Below are 22,792 nucleotides of genomic sequence, written 5' to 3'. Positions count from 1 at the left end.
TTGTTGCAAAATTATAAATGCTGAATGAAAAAATTTAATGATTGATGACTTCATAGACAGCTGTTTGTACATTATAAAATGACATGCTTAATGGAACTTCAACCATTTTTTTTAAAATTACAGATAGAGATTGGTCAACATTGTTTATGACGGATACTAATGTCAGTTATTTGTGGTCAGATGAAGATATGCAATAATGTTTTATTTTTGGTCCTGCTCAATATTAACTAAATTATCACAAGACTTATGCAAGTTTTCTTTTTAAATAATGAAAGCAATAACAACAATAACAATAATAATTCTATTATAATTTTGTTTGTCTGCAATTTTGTTTTATGAACAAAATGTTATATAATTTTTTTTCTTTTTAGGGGTAGGCCTATGTCTTGCTGTTAGGCTTAAAATGCTATGCATTTCTCACTTGAGAATGAATGGCTGTTATCAGGGTCAGAAATTTAGAGGGCAGAGGGCAAAAATGCTACTGAAAGTGACAAAAATTTTTTTTTTTTGGTGCACAACATTGAAGAACTGATGAGATATTTAATGAAAAAGTGTGAATATCTGTAAAAATACCTGTCAAACTGATAATTGATGTATAACTTTTCTTTTAAAGCTAGTAATACACACAAAAAAGTGACTTTAGGGGTAAAAAAAACTTTTTTTACTATTTGTCCCTAGTGACGATGACATCATCTTCGAGGACTTTGCTCGGCAACGACTGATCGGGGCAAAAGACGACAAAGATGAAGATGAGGAGGGTGTCGATTCGCCCAAGCTAAATGACAGATAGACTAAACAAATGAATGATTACTGTGTAATGATGTATAAGAGACCCTTTTGAGATAACCTGGGAAAGTGGGACACCCTTTAACACTCACAGTAGTGCAGTTGCTGTGTTCTTGTTCACATTTGTCTCTTCCATCCTGAAAGGGTTTAAAATAAAACTTAAGTGTAGAAAAATGTGACCCTGTATCTCAAAGAGATTACAGGGTGAAGTTCTAGCTGGTAGGCCAACCACGTAGTGCCTCTGATAATTGATGGTCTTTTTAGGTTAAGGCAAAGGCTTTTCATCATAGCTAAATCAAATCAGTGGTTTCATGACTTTTGCTGTTGCTTTTTTTTTATATTCTTCCTTTGATTAGAACAGGGGAGGAGTTTGAAGGTGTCTCTTAGTATTGAAATCATCCTTAATCTGTGGAATTTGTTCTGTTTTAATTACTGTAAAAGTAACTGGATTTACTGCCAAATTTCAACCTTTATAATGTATCATCCCTCACTGAATATTTAGTATGTTTTTTTTAACCTGTCATTGCGGAAGTTGACTGAAAACATTTTTTTTTTTTTTTTTTTTTTTTCACTTTTTCAAGGCTGAGTTAAAAAAAAAAATCATTTAGATCAAAAGTCATTTATACACTACTGATAATAAGACTAAAAATCCAACCATTTAATTTTTTTTCCCTCTTAACTATATTCAATCGTTTCTAGAAATGGTTTTCTATGAAATAATGTAATTCTAAACCATACCTATGCCTTTGTGGGTCTATATATTGCTACAGGATATTTTTACATAATTTGAAGCTTCTCTAAAAGAGCACCTTGGATAGACATGTGCAAACATTCCAATGACTATTTTTACTGTATATTCTGAACAAAGAAAATGTACCCTTAAATCTTCTTTGGACAATTACATAATTGTCCAACTTTTAAGGACTTTTCCAGCAAATGTCAGAGCTGAAGGACCACTCAAATCAACCACTCAAAGAATACACGTGATTGGAAATGTAGCCATTTATACATTGCAAAGATGAACTGTTTTCTGTTTGAATGAGGACTTGAATTATGTTTTGTGAATTAAACATTTTGAAAAGAAAGAAGGAAAGAAAGAAAAAGGAAACTAAAATTGGTTGACCAATTATCTGAAACATTATAAGCTTCCTGTGTGGAATACACCACGTACAATAAATGAATAAACATTGATTATTTACATACATACATGAGGCAAGAAAACAATATTGATGAATTAATGTACAATGTAAGAGAAATGAAAATGTATTAAAATACATGTATATATATATATATATATATATAAATATATATAGATATATATCAAATTCTGTGGCTCTTCTTTATATTAATTGTGTATGCATTTGCAATTAGTATAAATATAATTTGTGTATAAAATGCCAACCCAATAATGATATTTATTATGGATAATGATTTATCATTATTGGCTGCAATTACTTCATGGTATGCTTAAAAGAAGTGTCAGTACTTTCCTTAAACTTTCCTTGCTCTCTTTTTAGTGCTGGAAATGACTTTGGGCATTTTGCTAACTTCCACAAAATGTAGTCGCTGAATTAGTCCCGCCTCAAATACATGTCAAACCCAAATGTGCAAAAAAGTTGACAGGCAAAGAACAGTTCTGATTGGCTAAATTTGTATTATTATTATTATTATTTTTATGATTAACATTTTTTTATTTGAACACAGAAAAGCAAAACATAAATCTCTACTCCCAGTTCCATCCCTAGATACAGATTTGACTTTTTTTTTTTTTTTATCATAGCCCACACTCCCTCCTCCAATACCAAGTTTAAATCTGTCTCCCATAATCTCTTGATAGAAGATAGAGCTCCATCCCCCAGACTCTGAATTAACAGAGAGTAATACACTGATGCCTCATGACCTTTTCCAGAAGCAGTAATCACCACTCCCAGAGTGCCTGCCGCTTTAGGGGGGTGTATGCTACTCCCAAAAACAATAAAGAGCAGATGGCACAGCTGTAAATACCTGAAATCTGGGAATCACAAAATGTTTTTTTCACTCAAGGCATGGTGTTACATGGTGTTACATGGTGTTTGTACATAAAATGTGAAAACAATTTTTTACATGGTGTTTGTACATAAAATGTGAGTCAGCATTGTGTGTACACAAACACCCTACACTGTTAAAATTGCACCCTCTCCTCTTACTTATATTTCTATTAATCAAAAACAGTGTGTCAAAATGAATGGTTTTCGTTTCTAAGGTGATTTCTATACCGAATGCATAATAATAAAACTAAATCTTGGGTATTCCTAGCTCAACTTTGTAATTTATTAAAATGTAATCTAGGACGCTTACCATTCCAAATGAAGGTCTTCGCTATGCTAACAAATTTCATGAAATGAGAGGGGGACATCTACTATTAACCTTCCCAATCATAGATAAATGTAATTGAGCCCACCTGCCCACATCGCTAAAAAAACTTTTTATTAAGGGATTCAAAAAATTTTTCTGGGAATAAATGCCCAAATACTTAATGCCCTGTTTGGGCCACTGGAAGGCACCCGGCTGGAAAGCCGTTACTGGGCAGTACCAGTACCAGGTATTTTCTCAGTGGGCTGACGCACTTTGGTCATCGACAGAACCAAGCGGGCCGGTGGATCGACCACGAAATGGGCCGAATGGGCCGCGATAAGCTAAAACGAGCCGCCGAGTTAAGTAGAACAGACCACAAAATGACACCGCGATATGCCGAATAGGACAGCGTATCTAGCTGGTACAAGCTGGTCATGAGCTGGTCTTTATATCCCAGCAGGATTGTTCTATGTAAAAAGTACAGTGTAGCTGTTTGAATGTGTGATTGATCATGGGGAAATTAACATTCACAGTTACAGCAGAACACCTCGCATTTTCACACGTCGCACAAAGAAATGGATTGCTTTTTTCCGCTCGTTTTCTACAACACATTTTGTGAGGTGGGATGGGATTTCTAACTTGTGCTGACTGACAGAACGACAAAGAGAGCAAACGCCAAGCACATGACGTCATTGCCATGGTAACCTAAAAAGACTAAAAATGAAAGTATCTTGTATCATGTCAAATCTATGTGCGAAGCAACAACATTTATTTTCTTCTCTGCAATAGCGAGAAGGACAATGGGGATATTTAATTTAAGAAAAAATCAGTGACCCTTCCAGCTAAAAACGGGACATAATTACATTTTATAGAGAACCCGCACTGGTCACTCTATCTCTAAAGTAATATTCAAGTGTATTGATGGGTAAGCCCGTATGCGTGGTTATGTGTGTGTGTGTTTGTGTGTGTGTGAGTGTTTGCTAACACTGTGAAACAAACTTTGGCTGCATCTATGACATAGAGAGTGCTACAGCTGCATGCAGACAGAGATGTTCGGAAAAAAATCCAGAGACTGAAAGGCTCAAGTATATGTCATGACTGAGGAAAAATTCATTTGAGTCCGTGACAAGTCCAAGTCCACTAAAATTGGACTTGTGACTTGGATTCTAGTCGGAACTTGAGTACCCCAACTCTACCACAGTTGTATACTGTATTTACATAGGTGAGGAGAAAGGAACTTGCAGTTGCAAAGTCCAGGCACATTAAAGATGCGATGAAGCAAAGACAAAAGGCTTTTGCAGAAGCATGGTAAAATATTGCTGCGGCAGTATTAGCAAAGAGTTTGGTAAAGAGTTTGTAAATAATAATAAAATACTTTAGCAATAATTTGTACTTATACTACGTTAAACCATCCATATCCATTTTCAGATTCACACAATTAATTTCCCAGTACTTAAAGTTGTATTCCATATTTTATCAAATGTCTCTGATTTTCTCTTTACATTATACACATTTATTTTTCTGGTCAACTATATGATAATAGTTCATTGTGTTCACAGACCCTTCCTACGGTTCACGTTCAACGGTCAGGCATATCAGTACAAGGTCCTCCCCTTCAGCTTGTCCCTGTCCCCTCACGTCTTCACGAAGGTCGCAGAGGCAGCCCATTAAGGGAAATGGGCATTCGCATACTCAATTACCTCGAGGACTGGCTGACTATAGCACGCTCTCGAGAATTGCTGTGCCCTTCGGGCCAACTGGGAAAAGAGCAACCTCTTCCCAGTTCAGAGCATCTCTTTTCTTGGGATGGAATTAGACTCAGTCTCCATGAAGGCGTGCTTCATGAACAAACTCGTGCAGTCGGTGCTGAATTGCCTGCGTACATTCAGGTAAAACACGTTGGTCTCACTGAAATCTTTTCAGAGGCTCCTGGGGCATATGGCATCCTCAGCGGCGGTCACGCCGCTCGGGTTGATGCACATGAGACCACTTCAGCACTGGCTTCGGGTCTGAGTCGTGAGATGGACATGGCGCCACGGCACATACCGTGTGCTCATCATGCGGGCCTGTTGCTGTCTTTCAGCCCTTGGTCTAACCTAGCATTTCTGCGGGCAGGAGTTCCCCAAGGCCAGATCTCCATGCATGTCATGGTTTCTATGGACGCCTCAAAGTGTGGCTGGGGTGCTGTGTGCAACGGGCACGCAGCCGCTGGTCCATGGACTGGCCCACGTCTGCATTGGCACATCAACTGCCTCGAGTTTCTGGCAGTATTACTTACCCTGCAGAGGCTTTTGCTGCTTTTCCGGGGAAAGCATGTGTTAGTCCGGACAGACAACATAGCGACGATCGCGTACATCAACTGCCAAGGCGGTTTACGCTCTTGTCGAATGTTACAAATCGCCCGCTGTCTCCTCCTCTTGGGTCAGCAGTGACTCTAGTCATTGCGAGCCACACAAATCCCAGGCAACCTCAACAGCACAGTGGACATGCTACTCAGGTACTCAGGAGAGAGTGGAGACTCCACCCTAAGGTGGTCCAGCTGATCTGGAGTCGATTCGGTCAAGCACAGGTAGACCTGTTAGATTCCCAGGAATCCTCCTACTACCCGCTCTGGTTTGCCCTGACGAGGCTCTGCAGTGGTAGACATGATCACTCAGACCAGGGCCCCCTCAACAAGGCGCCTGTATGACCTGAAGTGGCGTCTGTTCGCTAAGTGGTGTTCTTCCCGACACGAAGACCCACAGTGATGTGCAGTCAGATCAGTGCTTTCCTTCCTGCAGGAGATGTTGGAATGGCGGCTGTCCCCCTCCACCTTGAGCGTGTATGTGGCCGCTATTTCGGCACATCATGATGCAGTGGACGGTAAGTATTTGGGGAAGCACGACTTGATCCTCAGGTTCCTGAGGCGTGAGGAGGTTAAACCCCCCCATGGCCATACCTTGTTCCCTCGTGGGACCTCTCCGTGGTCCTTCGGGGCCTGCGGGGAGCTCCATTTGAGCCCCTAGAGTCAGCTGAGTTAAAGGTGCTCTCTTTGAAGCCCTCCTGACCGCACTCACCTCCATCAAGAGGGTAGGGGACCTGCTGGCATTCTCTGTCAGTGAACCGTGCATGCAGTTCTGTCTGGATTACTTTAACATCGTCTTGAGACCCCGACCGGGCTATGTGCCCAAGGTTCCCATGACTCCTTTCAGGGATCAGGTGGTGAACCTGCAAGCGCCGCCCCAGAAGGAGGCAGATTCAGCCTTAGCGTTGCTGTCCGGTGCCTGCTTTGCAAAACTGTTTGGATCACACGCAGAGCTTTAGAAGCTCCAAGCTGCTCTTTGTCTGCTTAGGTGGGCAGTGGAAGGGAAACGCTGTCTCCAAAACAGAGGATTGCTCACCGGGTCATTGATGCCAACACTATGCCATATCACACCCTGCACATGCTGCCCCCTGCTGGGCTGCATGCCATTCTATCTGGGGCATAGCGGCCTCTTGGTCTTTGACCAACGGTGCCTCTTTAGCAGACATCTGTACAGCAGTGGGTTGGGCTACACCTAACAACTTAGTGAGGTTTTACAACCTCAGGTTTGAGCCAGTTTCATCCCATGTGTTATCAGGTCACACAAACAGCTACGTAAGTTCGGGACAGCTGGCTGGTTGTACCACTTGCGCATAGTGCCTTTCCCCTTCCTTGAGGTGAAGACATGCACTCCTTTCCCAGTCGTGTTCACAAAAAAGTGTGAACCCTGGACGTTCTCCTCCTTAGCCTAGTGGCTGGTGAGTCTTCGGAGATGCTCACCATCAGCCCATTATGTGTGTCAACTAGGCCCTGTACTTAGGTAGGTGCTACACATGCTCTGGTTATCCTGTTGATAACCCAGTGTCATGTATTTTCAGCAAAAAGATGTCCCTGTTGGTAAACCGTGTCTACCTTTCCAGAGGCTCCTCTGCCTCCGGTCACCGTGTCTTGTAGTAACTCCTCCCCCCTTGGGTAGGATCTACCTCAGGACTACATCTACAGCTGGTCCAAAATATTTGAGCAGTCAACTTGTCCCTGCAGGGGACACCTTTGATGCCTAACAATGCATTGGGGTTAGTTACGTGACGGCCTGGTGCGCTGCCTATGAGGCACACAGAGCTCTCCCCGTCTCGCACCGCCAGTCCACGAAACACAGTTCAGTAGTTGTGGCGTTTTCCATAGGGACCCCTAGTGTCACTTCATTGACACAACATCGAGTGAAAGACAGAAGGGGATTGTCTCGGTTACTAAAGTAACCTCCGTACTCTGATGGATAGAACGAGACGTTGTGTCCCTCCTGCCACATCCCTGAACTACCCGCTGAAATGACTGGGACCTTGTCTCAGCTCCTGGCCGTTTCTCAAATGATCAGAGATGAATGGCGCTCCCAAGAGCGACCCCTACTGTCAATTCATTGACACAACGTCTCGTTCCCTCCTTCCGGGAATGGAGTTTACATCAGTAACCGAGACGTTTCATAATATACACATCTTAGCAGCAGTAGTAAACACCAAATCAGTCTTACTTTCCACATCAGCTTCACCTAGTACACTTAAACCACCCAATAAAACAAGTCAATGATCCATTACTACTGAATACTTTAACGTTGTTGACATTAATGCAAATATACCATTCCAAAATGTTTCCATTTTTTTACACTCACAAACATATTCATTATTTCTGCATTCAAAAGTCTGCATCATTGACATCCGAAAATATATTTGATGTAAACTATGACATTTTGTAGGGAGTGTAATATGTGCAATGTATTAGTAAGTTAAATTGTAGTAGTTTATGCTCTGTACTAACTAGTAATTTCTGAGGATTCATTAATGTTTTCCCATTATTTCACTGAATATTCCCATTCCATCTTATTTTACAGAATTATTTTTCTTTGTTGATAATTGTTCCCTAGTTCAGCATTCAAAACTGGATACATCTGGGAAATAAATCCTTTAACAGTTTTTCTGGTATACATCACTTTTTCTATTACAGTGCATGTTAGAACTGGAAAGATTTTAGCTGATTGAGTTACCAAGCGTCAAACTTGTAAATATTTAAAAACATGATTATCTACTATTTATTTTTTAAACTTTCAAAATGTTTTATCTTATTTTTCATTACATAAATCACCCACCATGTTAATGCCCATGGTTTGCCATGTCAATGTAGTAGGCTACTATCTATGTGGATATATGGTATTCATACTTTATCCCATAAAGTGGTATAAATTGTAAAAATGGTCAAATCCAAATAGTTTATTACAATTTCTCCAACACATATATGATTGGAGAATAATCAGATTTTTAGACAGTTTACATACTTCCTTTCAGGATTCTACTGTATATGCAAAATGGACATTTGTTGTTCGACATGCACCCAAAAGGGGAAGTGTCATTAATTTTAAACCAAACTAAAAAACTACATTTTAATACCAAATGTTACAAATCTGACACACAAAATAGTACAATTAAAGTTTTATAAATGTAAACCTCTTTTTTCAGATGGGGATTTCAAAATTGACAATTTTACTCTGGGTTGATTCTTTTCCCAAATAAATATTCTATCTAGTATTTTAAACATAACAGCAGAAAATTTACAGCTTGACTGGAAATGAAATCCCCCAAAAATATTTTGCTTACAATTAATGTTTACAAGTATTATTACAATATATTACAAGTAATATTTACCTTGACTTTTCTTTGTTTTCTTTATCACTTGTCTCATGTGTAATCCACTTTTGTTGAATTTGTTAAGAAGTACACTACATTTTTAGAAAACTTTATTAGAGGCTAAATTGGTTACTGAGGAGGAAATGATGCCATAATTGTGGGACAGCCATCTTTTTTTTAATTGGTAGAAAAATGTTTCACACAATAAATAATAAAATAGTTTGTTTATTTCACTGTAGGTTTAGATGTTTTAAACATGTCATACTTTTTTGCTTTTTATAATGGATATTTATATATTTATTGCATACACAATACATTTCTGTGAATTCACTATTAAAGGGATAGATCACCCCAAAATAAATATTCTCTCAAGATGTTTAGTTCCTGTTGGTCCATACAATGCTAGTGAATGGTGGCTAAAAGAGAGAAGTTCCAAGAGTACTGATGTCACAGAACATTAGCACTCAGGCGCTTCACTGTTTGCATCACTGCGCTTGTGTTGTGGTGTTCTAAATTAAAGTGTAAATGCAGCGCAGATGTGTAAAAAGCTAGATATGTCTCTTTACATTTATTTTTGTGACATTGCAGATTTTAGCCAGCAGGATTTACCAATCCTGGCATATGTTCTTGCCATTCTCAATGAAATTGTGTGTGATCAGAGAAGTGTTGTGGGAGGAGAGGAGGTGGTGTGTATGCTCATCATTTACTCAACCCCATATCATTCAATGACTTTTTTTCTGCAGAGCTCAAAAGAAGACATTTTGAATAATGTTGGCCCTTCTTTTTAATACAATGGCAGAAGAATCACAACGTATCCAAAAAGTAGTCCATGTTGCTCAAGCATCATATTCCAAGTGTTTTGAAGAGATACGATAGGTTTGGGTGAGGAACAACCCAAAAACTTAACCCTTAAATGCACTCCATTGGGTCTTTAGTAATTCTACCTCCTTTATATTATGCCCCAGCTGTTTAGTATTCCTTAACTTTTCGATTATGAATCATCAATTTGGCAATAATTAAAGGCCAACATTTCAAACTAATATGTATTATAATTGTTTAATTACCAAAAGTGTATCAGGTCTTTATTTCTCCAAGATATGTAATATGTATTTCCACTTCTAAAAATCATATTTTTGTAATTATTTCATTTCTATTTAAGTTTACATCACATGATATCTACTTCTTTGTTTATTACAAGACAAATGAGTGCCATATTCATACAAATTACTTCTACATCATGTTGATTTTCTGTGCAATGGTGGTGAATTACCAGTATCTTAAATGCATGTACACATGCTATTTCTTACTCAAGGTGGCACTGTTGTTTCAGTGATTGACTTGATTTACATTTGACATTGCTATTTGATGAAGCAACATGGAAGTAAACTATACAGCACATGAACAATGTATGGCTATTGACATTTGGGTGTACTACTGAAATTCTGTAAGATTTATGTCTGTTAAAAGTGCCTGAGTAAATACACAAGTGTACATTTTGTGTAACTATTGTGTTAAGTGTAGCTCAAAATGTGTCATAGAGCCAGTTGAGTCTCATAAGATGTTCAGCTTGGAAACAGTGAATCCTGTTCTATCATTTGTTGCATCATCTTTTTGATGTATGAATACATAAAAATAAAACAAAACAAATACAAAATGTAACTGAATATATTCTATTCTTTTTACATTTTGGCCATGCATTTAAGGGTTAAGTCATTATTCTGTGAAAATCTTTACATCTGTGACATCCAGTGGTGCAGAACCTCTTCCCCACCACTAGAGGTCTAGTTACTGCACCAATGAATGTTTCCAGAAGTCTGTGTCAATACTCAGGTGAGGTCTACATCTGGTGGTGTAGTCGAGGTACTGCACCACTGGATGTTACAACGTCCATTGCACATTGCTCTTTCTCACAAGGCACACATAAAGCTTGCGAGAATTTGAATTGCTTTTATGGAAGATCTGTGTTAAACAAGTTCTCACATGAACATGCTAAGCTAAAAGGAGGCCCATGTGTAAATTATATTATCTCATGCACTCTCATGCCGTGTTTGCCTGCATGCAACCTGTTAAAGGAATAGTTCACTCAAAAATTTATATTTGCTGATAATTTACTCCCACTCAGGCCATCCGAGATGTATCTTTCTTCATCAAAACAGAATTTAAGATTTTTAGGATATCATTTCAGGCCTCTTCCTTTAAACAATGCAAGTGAATGTACTTTTTTGATGGTCCAAAATGCATAGGGTGCATCAAAATAATCCACACACCCCAGTCAACAAATAAAGTTCTTCTGAATACAAATAATTGATTATTTTTAGAAACAAAACAATACTTATATAATTTTACAAATGTTCACTTCCGTACATCTCTGTGACGTGCATTCATGAGAGAGATGATGTAAGCTCGTTGGTAAGGTGATGTACATTGTATTAATACAAATATATATATATATATATATATATATATATATATATATATATATATATATATATATATATATATCAAATGTACAGTAGTGTGCAAAAGTTATATATAATGTACAGTATTGTGAAAAGGTTTTAGGCACTTGGGGAAAATGTTGCATAGTGTGGATGTGGATAGTTTTTATCAATTAACATCATACAAAGTCAATTAAACATAAAAAAGCTAAGTCAATATTTGGTGTGACCAACTTTGCCTTCAAAACAGCACCAATTCTCCTAGGTACACCTGGATACAGTTTTTCTTGGTTATTGGCAGATAGGATGAGGACATGCAGGAGTAGATACTTTTCAATCTTTTAATCATAAATGCTGGAGTGGAAGAAACTATAAAGCTTAACATGACAAAATAACAACACAATGTAACACTTCAAGGACTGACAGTGAATGAACAAAACAGGAGGGTATTTATACAAACAAAGACCGATGATCAAAAATAGAGGACAGGTGAGGAGGATTTGGATGTGAAAGATGGAAGTGATGAGTAATCCAGTGGATTATGGAAGATGTAGTCCAGGGGAAAACTTCAAACAAAATAAGAGTCCTTGAAGAACGTGAGGGAAACAGACTATGACATTACACCCCCCCACCCCTAAAGGGCAACTACTGTTGCCCAAAGACGGATGAGGAGGGTAGGCGCTGAGGGGCTGAAAATTGATCCAGAGGCCTGGGAGTTGGCCACAGGGCAGGGACTGGGTCAGGAAGCATGGGAGACAGCTATAGGGCAAGGACTGGTTCAGAGGGCAGAACAGCAGTAGGAGGAGTCTCTGGGAGAGTGGGCAGAACCACTGGAGAAGTCGTGTCTGGGGGCGGAACCACTGGAGAGAGAGAGACTCTGAGGGCGGAGCCAGGAGAGACTCAACGAAGGCAGGTGGAGCCGTAGAATGCTCGAAGGGGTGGAGCCGTGGGAGGATGATCCAGGGAAGGTGGAGTCATGGAAGGCTTGAGGGCCAGAGCCAAGGGAGAAGGAGCCATGGAAGGCTTGAGGGGCGGAGCCATGGGAGAAGGAGCCATGGAAGCCGGAGCCGTGATAGACTTGAGGGGTGGAGCCAGGGAACTTGTTTCCCGGAGAGTAGCCGATGACTGGAAGGGTGGAGCCGAAGGTTCGGAAGACTGAGGTAGCGCCGAAGGCTCGGAGGACTGAGGCAGAGCTGGGGGATCTGAGGACAGAGGTGGAGTTGGTGGGACTGAGGACTGAGGTGTAGCCGTAGGGAAGGAGGTCCCCGGTGAATCCAGAGGCTCAGGAGAGCCAAGGCAGAGCCAGTTGACCAACTGACCAAGGAGGAGCTGGAGGGACGAGGGACCCCTTGAGAGGGCTGATTGGCTGAAGGACCACGGTGGAGCCAAAGGGACATAGAGCCGAGATGGGACAGAGGGAACGAAGGGTCAAGGCAGAGGAGGAAGGACCAGAGTACTGGACAGAACTAGGGTGTCCATGATCTTGGTCAGAGCCAGCGGAAGAGGAGTACACTCGGTGGGTATACAGGTGGGAATGGAATCAAAGTCAATACGCTCTGTGAAAACAGGCTCTGGGACAGATGGGGCTACAGGTACTGGCTCTGGGATGGTCGAGGCTACAGGCTCTGGGACAGTCGAGACTACAGGCTCTGGCTCTGAGACGGTCGAGGCTACAGGCATTGGCGCTGGCTGTTAGACCGTGGCAGGCGTTGGCGCTGGCTCATTGACCGTGGCAGGCTTGGAAGGAGGAGCCATGGAAGGCTTGGAAGGAGGAGCCGTGGAAGGCTGGAGGGCATCCACTGTAGGAGGAGATTCAAAGTCCTCATCCTCCTTCCCCACAGTGAAAGGAGAGCCGCAGAGCTGCAAAGCCACCTCCACGTAATCGGCAATCGTACAATGAGGATCCGACGGAGGCAAAAGCTCCTTAAGTGCACTATTCAGGCCAGCCCTGAAGAAACTCACCAGAGCGTGGTCGTAGTGCATCAAATTCATGAGATGGAGAAACTCACGCACGTGATCCACAACTGGATGTTCTCCTTGTCCGAGGAGGAGGATTTCTACTGCCGGTATAGCCATTTTGTTAGGTCAGTCCTTCTGTAATGCTGGGTTCTTGGAGAGGAAGAGAGGAGATCCAATCTTTTAATTATAAACACTGGAGTGGAACAAACTATAAAGCTTAACATGACAAAAATAACAACACAACATAACACTTCAAGGACTGACAGGGAATGAACAAAACAGGATGGTATTTATACAAACAAAGGCCAATGATGAAATAGAGGACAGGTGAGGATGATTGTAAACAGATGGAAGTAATGAGGGCAGTGGATTATGGGAAATGAATTAAGTCATGAAGATACACTTTGTTTAGCTTATCCCATTTTGTAAAAAAAAGATTGGCAACTCTCAACTCTTCATTTCCCATCTCTCCCATCTCAAGTTTCTTACTATCTTGCCTGTAAACACGCTAAGTAGCACTCAAGGGGCACTGGCTTTAGATTAGAGTGGACCGAGAGAAGTTTAAAATCACCAAGGGCCCAATTATGTGAAATCCATGCTAATTAGACTTTGTTTGACCACCTATTATCACAAGTGATGTCATATCTGTATGTGGAAAAATAGCATCTGTTTACAATTGCTTGACTGCTCAGTTGTTTAAATATTTTTGTTATTGTTTACTTTTTAATCATTCAAACTGTTGCTTTCCATGTAATTGCATTTATCAATGGTGGTTAAATGGAATTACATTTCATATTTGGGAAATCTCTGGGCACAACAACAAAGTTGCTGGTGTGTTGATTTAGTGCACAACATTAAGACAGTACAGAACATTGAGTGCAGAAAGCTCTAGTCTTGTCTTGTCTAGACAGCAATTTGATGTTCAAGTACTTGCGTAGAGTATGTTTAGGCCTTTAGTGTCCCAGCTATTTCTCCTGAAGGATTATTATGCCTGTAATTTCATTGCAGGAACTAATTAATCTGGACCACCTAATATACCATGACCCCCCCTGTCCTTTTCAGACCTTTAACCCTGGCTTGTTTGGCAAATAATCCATGCCTCCACATTCACATCCAGGTTTTACATAATAAATGCCTCAAATAATACATTAATAACACAATGTATTCTGACAACAGTGTTAAAAAAAAGTAAGTAAGTACACCAAATTTACAGCGTACATTTTGGTAATAATAGTGTACCTATAAATTACTTACATGTAGGTATAAGGGAACAATAAGCAAAGATTGGGGAATAAAGGGGTAACAAATTACTACTTTAAATTACAACCCACAGATGTTGTACTTACTCTGTAACTACGTGTTCAAGGGGGTATATTTGCCAATAATTTAATTAATTAATTAATTAATTTAGTTTTACCAGCCTTGAAACAAGGAAGACCAAACTAAGTCAGATGCACTTTGCAATCAAAACAACATATAAATTATAGGCTAATGTATACTGTATATGAAGTAAGATACAAATGTTGTGTTGTATCATGTTATATTTGTATTTTATTTCCTGGGAATAGCTGGAAAAGGTAAGCTTGTTTTCCACTGCATCGCACTGGACTGCAATGCCATTCAAACAGAATAGCAGAACATGTTATTTGGTGTATGTAACACATCAGGTAGGTAGCCTTTATTTAAGTTTCTAAATAAAATCATAGCAAAAACTTCCATCATGTATACTGTAAATATAGAATATGTACCCCATAGTTAAAAAATACCTAGTCCTATATTTATAATATAATACATATTAATAAAAAAAAAAATTATGCAGTGTATGTTCTTTCTATATTTCTCCCAAAAGATAGTTTTTTGCATAGTAGGTCATATACCATGTAATATCTCCTCCATCATCTCAAGTTAAGTCAAGTCAAATCACATTTATTTATGTAGTGCTTTATACTACAGGCTACAGATTGTTTCAAAGCAGCTTCACAGTAATAAACATACAAATAACAGTAATGTTTCAAAATGCATCAATTATGAAAAATACTTCAATTTTAGCTATAAAGCAGCTCAAGACTGCAATGTAATTATTCAGCTCAGTTCAGTTCAAGTTTTGTGTTCAATATGATAGTGTCAATACAGTTAGCTCAATAATATTTTCTGAATATTAATAGTAATTTAAGCCTCCAATGAGCAAGCAAAAGGCAACAATGGCAAGGAACCAAAACTCCATCTGATGATAGTAGTGAAGAAAAAAAAAAAACTCATGTATCCTGTAATAATAGAGTATGTACCCCGTAGTTAAAATACAGTAGCCTATTTGTGTAAGTACAATATAATCACAAAAAGGTATGCTGTGTATGTTCTTGCTTAATTGCTCTCAAAGTAAGATTGTTGTTTAGCATAGTATAAGGTCAAATACCACGTAATATTAGAATAGTTACACCTTAGTTATAAAATACTGAAACCATTGTACATACACTGAAAACACTGCATCAGGAGCATTACGTGCTGAGGTTGAGCTAGAAAAAATCTTTATCCATCACGCTCATGGACTGAGTTGTAAAATTTTCATCATGGCCTATTTATATCTGTCACACTTGTTTTAATTTTAGAAGTACTCGCTGATTCTTGAGAGAAGGGACAAAACCTGTTTTAAATCTTAGTTTTTATTTATTTTTTTAACTAATTTAATTTGAAGTACTTGTAATTGTAGACTAAGGTCTCAGCTAACAAACCATGTAAGGGAACAGGTTTTTATAAAAACACTTGTTTTCTGAAAATTGCCATTTATTCACATAATTTACATCTTATTGTAATTTGTGTCAAATCTATCAGACACACTAAACAGTGAGCTGTTTTAATTTGATCCATCAACAAGAATGTAAAGTCTGTAAAGAATATACAGTTATCGAATTATGGTGTTCAGTAAAAGAGATAAGTGATACAATATATTCTATTAAATAAAATTCTGTTTACACTGTATTCTGAAAATTCTGACAGAGTTGACACAATTTAATATTTTTCCATCTTAACTATGTGTTGTACTTTGGAGCCATTTTGTTTTAGTTTTTTCTTTAGTTGAAGCTGCCTCTATATCTTAAACTAAAATGCCAAAATTATTCCACATTTCTTAATAGAAATTATCACAATGGAATGATGGTGTTGACATGTTGAAGCTGTGACTGCAATAACAGGTAGAAAGAACAAAAGTCTTACACAGGATTAATTTAAAAACGATTTAATAACTAGTACATTGAAAGTTGTAAAATACATTTAAGCAGTTAATGATAATGACAAATACATTATATCAGTGGTTGCTTTTATGAACCAGGAAAGAAAACAATAATAGCATTTAAGTAAATATAATAAGCATGTAATGAAATCTCTCCACTTATTAAGATGTGATTTAATAAAGGCTAAATCAAGTGTTTAATTGATGATTGATTTACTAATTGGATGATAATTATGAATGGAGAAATGCAGTAGAATGGGAGCCGAGCTGAATAAATATTCAGTTACTGCATTCCTGACATGGGCCAGACACTAAGTCACCCCTCAGATAACATTCATATTACTTGTACATATAATACATAAAAATAAAGATAATAAGAAAATATTTAATCATCATCAAAGAATATTGATTAGCAATAAACGAGGGTAGTAAAAAAGAGAATATGTAAATCGAAAATCTACCCCTTCACTAAACTCACAAAATGTTAGTTTGTAAGCCAGAGTACAAAATGCATTATTTTAATATCACAAAAAGTGGCCAAACCCAGATTTTATTTAAATACATTTTCTCAACATTAATTTCTTCCTAGACAATTCAACAGACAAATTAATATACAACAATAATACAACAAAAAGCAAAAATATAATACATAATAATTCAAATTAATAATAATAATAATAATAATAATAATAATAATAATATACCAAATTATTATAATATGAACATTTTATTTATACATTAAGAATATTTGAGAATCTGATCTGGAAAAAAATAAATATCTAGGTGCATTTTAAGAAAAAGCTGAAAGTTACCCTTTACATCACTTCATAATCAGGTAGTGGCAGTGGTGATATATTATATTAGTGTGAATTCAAGCATAATTGATGACATGAGAACATTTTAGACCCCTGATTCACTTCATAATTAAAAATGTACACAGTATATATTTTCAAAATGTCATCTTCAATATATATATATATATATTGTTTTTTCAGCAATAATATTTTACCCCTTTATGAGACCCCTTTAAGCATAATGCATGTGTTCACTTGCTGGTGAACAGTTTTGACAAACCTGCTTTGAGATAACTCAGGGCATCTTTATTTGCTTCCTCAGCTATGGCAACTTGCCTAAGGTCCTCCAGTTCCCTGACCCAGTTATCTTTACCAGCAACAACAATTAACAACAATTGTGTTTGGCACAAGAAAAACATATTTCATTCAACAGCATATCTGCTTGAAGACTACACTACCTAAGTGTAAGAATCTGCATATGGAGTACAGAGTTTAGCAGGTCACAAATCTTTTTAAAGGTGCACTCACAATTTTTTTTTCATGTCAGTAGTTTTCAGTTACATTTACATTTACATTTATGCATTTGGCAGATGCTTTTATCCAAAGCGACTTACAGTGCACTTATTACAGGGACAATCCCCCCGGAGCAACCTGGAGTTAAGTGCCTTGCTCAAAGACACAATGGTGGTGACTGTGGGGATCGAACTTACCAGTACAGTGCTTTAGCCCACTATGCCATTTGACATTGTAGAAATTACATTATTCACAATCAGCCATGATACATTTTATCCAAAAGTGAAAGTTACTGAGATTAAGTGAGTAGTATTTAGCTGATCATGTGATACTAATATGGCTGCCCCCATGAGGGTACCCCTGCCCTATGTTGAACAACAGCTTTTATAAGGTTACTGATATAATGCTTTTATAAGGTACCCTGATCTGTTAAATTAATACTTTGTTTTCAGATTTTCAGCCAAAATTTCGGTGCATCCTTAAGACTAAGTTAAAGCTGAAGTGTGTCATTTCTGCAACACTAGCACCACCAAATGGAATTTCAAAAATATTTTCATAGTGCCACAATCACACAATGTTTTTAGTTTTCGAGAAATTTTACTTACAAATGGCTTACGTATACTTGTCTCTGCATAATAAACTGGGATAGAATGTAATTTAACACCAATACACCATTCATTTACTTTCACCCAATAAATCCTTATTTCACCACACTCTGTTTACACTTGGATTCAAAAATCTATAATTTGTCTACTGTCATGGGTATGCCATTACATCTGATGATACTCCACTGAATCCCCAAGTACCTATGAATTAAAAAAACATGTATGATGGAGAAAAAAAGACTGTTATGGAAATTGTACAATTCAATCTGTTAGAGTGACAGATAAATATTTTTTCTAGTGCGACCTCTGGTGAGGAGGCACTGAGTGTATTCCATCCATCCATCATAGAGATGCATTTACTTTGGCTTCCCTCCAGCATATTTATTCCTCTTGAAAACCCACTGCAAACACATTTCATGATGAGCAGCCATTCACAGCTGAAATTATTTGCTGATGTAATTTGGCTGTTGGTGACAGTTTTTATTTATTTATCCAAAAATAATTATTATATGATAGAACTTATAAGAAAAGTGAGCAGAATTTAAACCTTCTTAATTGGAGTTGTAAATATGTTGTGTTATTGTGCCCCTAGACACAGTTATGACTAAATGTGATGAAATGAGTTTCACTGAGTTTGAAAATACAGGTTAATTATTTAACATGGACTATGGGCTCTATTGTGAAAAACAATTTAAGTAAACTGATTTATTTTTCTTTATTGTTTTAACCCACATTAATGCTTTAGTAAAGCACCCAACATAGTCCATGTGACTTGTGCATTATATACCAAGTTCCATTTTGTAGGAACTCTATGCTGTGTATGTGTCATGTTCACTGTTGTCTTTTGGTTTTGTGCTTTTATGTTTAAGTTTAGTTTAGTTCCTGTTTCCTGTTTGGTTTTTGTAGTCCTTTGTAGTTTCATTTTATGATTGGTTCTCCCCTGATTATTTCTCGTTCCCTAATTGTTTTCCCAGGTGTTCCTCATTCCATTGTTTGTTTCTTTTGTGTATTTAAGCCCTTAGTTTTCTTGTTTGCTTTGTTAGTTCTTGCATGTGTTATTATGCTCTGTGCCAGGTTTCCTTTGTCCTGAGTTTTCCTGTTTTTACTAATAAAAGCTGCACTTAGATCCGCATTTTCTGCCTGCTTCGTCACAGAAGAACTAACCTCATTATGGATCTAGCAGCCATCAGAATTCTCCTCCTCAGGCAAGAGGACCGTCCAGTTGAGGATCACGTTCGTGAGTTTTTAGAGCTGGCAAATTTTGTGGACTACCCAGAATATTCCTTGGTGATTTTCTTCAGGGCAGGTCTCAGTAGTTCACTAAAGGAGCTGTTGCCTTCCGGTGAATCCTCGCTGGACGCTCCGAGTTCGTGGAGGAGACTCTATGGGTTAGCGGCTCGCCGTTCACTGTGGGTGTAGTGGAGGAGAGCTTTACATCTCCTCCCACAGTGGTCACCCCCCAGACTTCCATTGCTTGTCCCCCCATGCCTGCCACGGCCAACAAGCCAACGGCCAACGAGTCAACGGCCACGCCTGCCATGGTCAACGAGCTGGAAGTCTCGTCCGTCCCAGAGCCAGCATTGCCAGCCTCGTCCGTCCCAGAGCCAGCGTTGCCAGCTTCGTCTGCCAGGAGGAGGAGGAGAAGAGGAAAAGCTTCTGCTCCCCAGTCTCCGCCTGCCACGGTCAGCGAGCCAGAGCCCACGCCTGCCACGGTCAGCGAGCCAGAGCCCACGCCTGCCACGGTCAGCGAGCCATCGCCTGTAGCCTCGACCGTCCCAGAGCCATCGCCTGTAGCCTCGAGCCTCCCAGGGCTCAGCCTCTCGAGCCTCCCAGTGCTCAGCCTTCCACGGCTCCGGCTCCTGATCCTCCCAGGGCTCCGCCTCCCAAGTATTCCACGGCTTTGCCTTCCACGGCTTCGTCTCACAGGGCTCAGCCTTCCACGGCTCCACCTCCCAGGGCTCCGCCTCCCGATCCTCCCAGGGCTCCCCCTGTGGCCTCCTCCCAGGCCCCCTTACCCGGTCCCTGTCCTGTGGCCTCCTCCCAGGCCCCCTGACCCGGTCCCTGTCCTGTGGCCTCCTCCCAGGCCCCCTGACCCGGTCCCTGTCCTGTGGCCTCCTCCCAGGCCCCCTGACCCGGTCCCTGTCCAGTGGCCTCCTCCCAGGCCCCCTGACCCGGTCCCTGTCCAGTGGCCTCCTCCCAGGCCCCCTGACCCGGTCCCTGTCCTGTGGCCTCCTCCCAGGCCCCCTGACCCGGTCCCTGTCCTGTGGCCTCCTTCCAGGCCCCCTGACCCAGTCCCCATCCTGTGGCCGCCTTCCAGGCCCCCTGACCCAGTCCCCGTCCTGTGGCCGCCTCCCAGGCCCCCTGACCCAGTCCCCGTCCTGTGGACTGCCTGTTTGCCCCTTGTGCCCCCTTGGACTGCCTGTTTGCCCCTTGTGCCCCCTTGGACAATTTATTTTTTTTTTGCTTTTTGGAGCATCTGGAATCCGTTCCTTAAAGCGGGGGCTCTGTCATGTTCACTGTTGTCTTTTGTTTTTGTGCTTTTATGTTGAAGTTTTGTTTAATTCCTGTTTGGTTTTTGTAGTTTCATTTTATGATTGGTTCTCCCCTGATTATTTCTCATTCCCTAATTGTTTTCCCAGGTGTTTCTCATTCCCTAGTTTGTTCCTTTTGTGTATTTTAAGCCCTTAGTTTTCTTGTTTGCTTTGTTAGTTCTTGCATGTGTTATTATGCTCTGTCCCAGGTTACCTTTGTTTTTCTTTGTCCTGAGTTTTCCTGGTTTTACTAATAAAAGCTGCACTTAGATCCGCATTCTCTGCCTGCTTCGTCACAGTATGAACTCTATGGAACACTGTCAGTCCGAGTGTCATGTGGTCTGAAACCCTTATACAATCACGTTAATTTATTGGCTGATGGCGCTTAAGCGACAACCCCTAGGGAGCTACTTCACAGGCTCCATAAAGGCACCTCACTTTGCACCATCAAGTCCGATTTTCAGTTCTTCAGTGAATGAATTCATCTGGCCCATGTTGTACTAGTGATAATGCGAGGATTATTATTTCACCCTTTTGAGGGAGGATATATTTATGAAGTGCTTACCTCTATGTACACTGTTCATCGTCTGTGAGGATTCCCATGACATGCGTGTTTCCTGCCAGGGGTATTGCCACGTTGGAGGGTTCTGTTTAGTCGCAGTGTGATCTAATGAACATCAGGACGATTGACAGAGGGCTTGCCTCCTTTGGAATTAATTCTGTCAAACCATGTGTTCGGTCTGGCTGTGTGCCTGACAGCGCCACACGGTCATGTGACTTGTGGGGGTCAGCACAGATGCCGTGGAGATGGGAACTAAGATGTAGACCGACCTTCGGTTCTCTGTTACTCCCTCTTAATTTGGCTTGATGTTTTCCTGTGGAGTTTACATGTTGCATTTCTGTCCAAGCCCTGAGGCCCACATAGCGGTTTCCTTCCAAGCTTCTGGCCACAGATATACATGGTATTTACTGGTGATGGAAGAGACACATGATCCTTCAGAAATCATTATAATATGCTGATTTTTGCATTTACTAATTTAACCTGAACACATATTTGCAAGCACAAGCTTTGTTGATGATAATGAGGCATTATAAACACGATAATATATAATCTAAACATTCATATTATTTTTATATCATATCATATTACATACCATATTAATATTATACTGCATACAATTTAAATACCTGCTTTAGCTGAAACAGCATTCAAATGTAACTAAAACTAGCTTATTAGGAGTCATATTTCAAATGGCAATACTCTGAATCCTGTCTGGCAAGTCTGGAAACAGTCCTACTAGTAAAATATGTACATGTGTATATAAAATAGCATGTCAGCTAATGAAAAGTAAATGACCTACTCGTCCGAAATTGTATCCTCGGCTGGATCAAGTCTCTCTTCAAAATACAAACGTTCATCGGAGTCCCGCTCTTCTTCTGAGGAAGATGTTAACTCTTCCTTAATGTCCAGGAGATTCCTCGAATGTGTATCATTACAAACACACAGAAAAGTTGAGTTGTGTTGTGTTTACATTAAACCTCCCAGTCGGGTGCGTGTACATTTGCATTGATCGTCTCAGCACATTAGCGTATGAATGGCGCACTCTGCTGGTGGGTGTGATCACATTAGCTATAATGAGCTCAGCCAGCTGAAACATGTACAGATTACATTGCAGGAGAATATTTGTTTTAAATTTGAATTGTTTTATTTAAAAGTAGACATTTTAAGCTTTCTTTAGACATATGTTTCATGTTTGTGTGATAAAAGTAGACACTTTATAGTCTCTAATGATGTCTTACACTTATCCGTATACCCAAAAATGACGGAGTATTTGAAATTGTTTCTGCTGTAATGACGAAAATATCCAGCAGGACGCGTCGGTGCGTCTGTCGACCCCAGAGGGTTAATCAGTGATCACATCTGCTCTGTGCT

General features: G+C 39.6%; 1 protein-coding gene across 1 annotated transcript in view; it reads left to right on the top strand.

The window, feature by feature from the left end:
* The window catches only part of arrb1 (arrestin, beta 1), an 82,167-nt gene extending 80,856 nt beyond the window's left edge, over positions 1 to 1,311 (top strand). Inside the window, exon 16 of the mRNA XM_052109621.1 lies at positions 679 to 1,311. Coding sequence (XP_051965581.1) covers positions 679 to 790 — 112 coding nt within the window. The 3' untranslated portion in view covers positions 791 to 1,311. The remainder of the gene's footprint in view (positions 1 to 678) is intronic.
* Positions 1,312 to 22,792: the final 21,481 nt, after the last annotated feature.

Source organism: Xyrauchen texanus, chromosome 38 (assembly GCF_025860055.1).
Source record: "Xyrauchen texanus isolate HMW12.3.18 chromosome 38, RBS_HiC_50CHRs, whole genome shotgun sequence".
Lineage (NCBI taxonomy): Eukaryota > Metazoa > Chordata > Actinopteri > Cypriniformes > Catostomidae > Xyrauchen > Xyrauchen texanus.
This window is presented reverse-complemented; position numbering and strand designations above follow the sequence as displayed.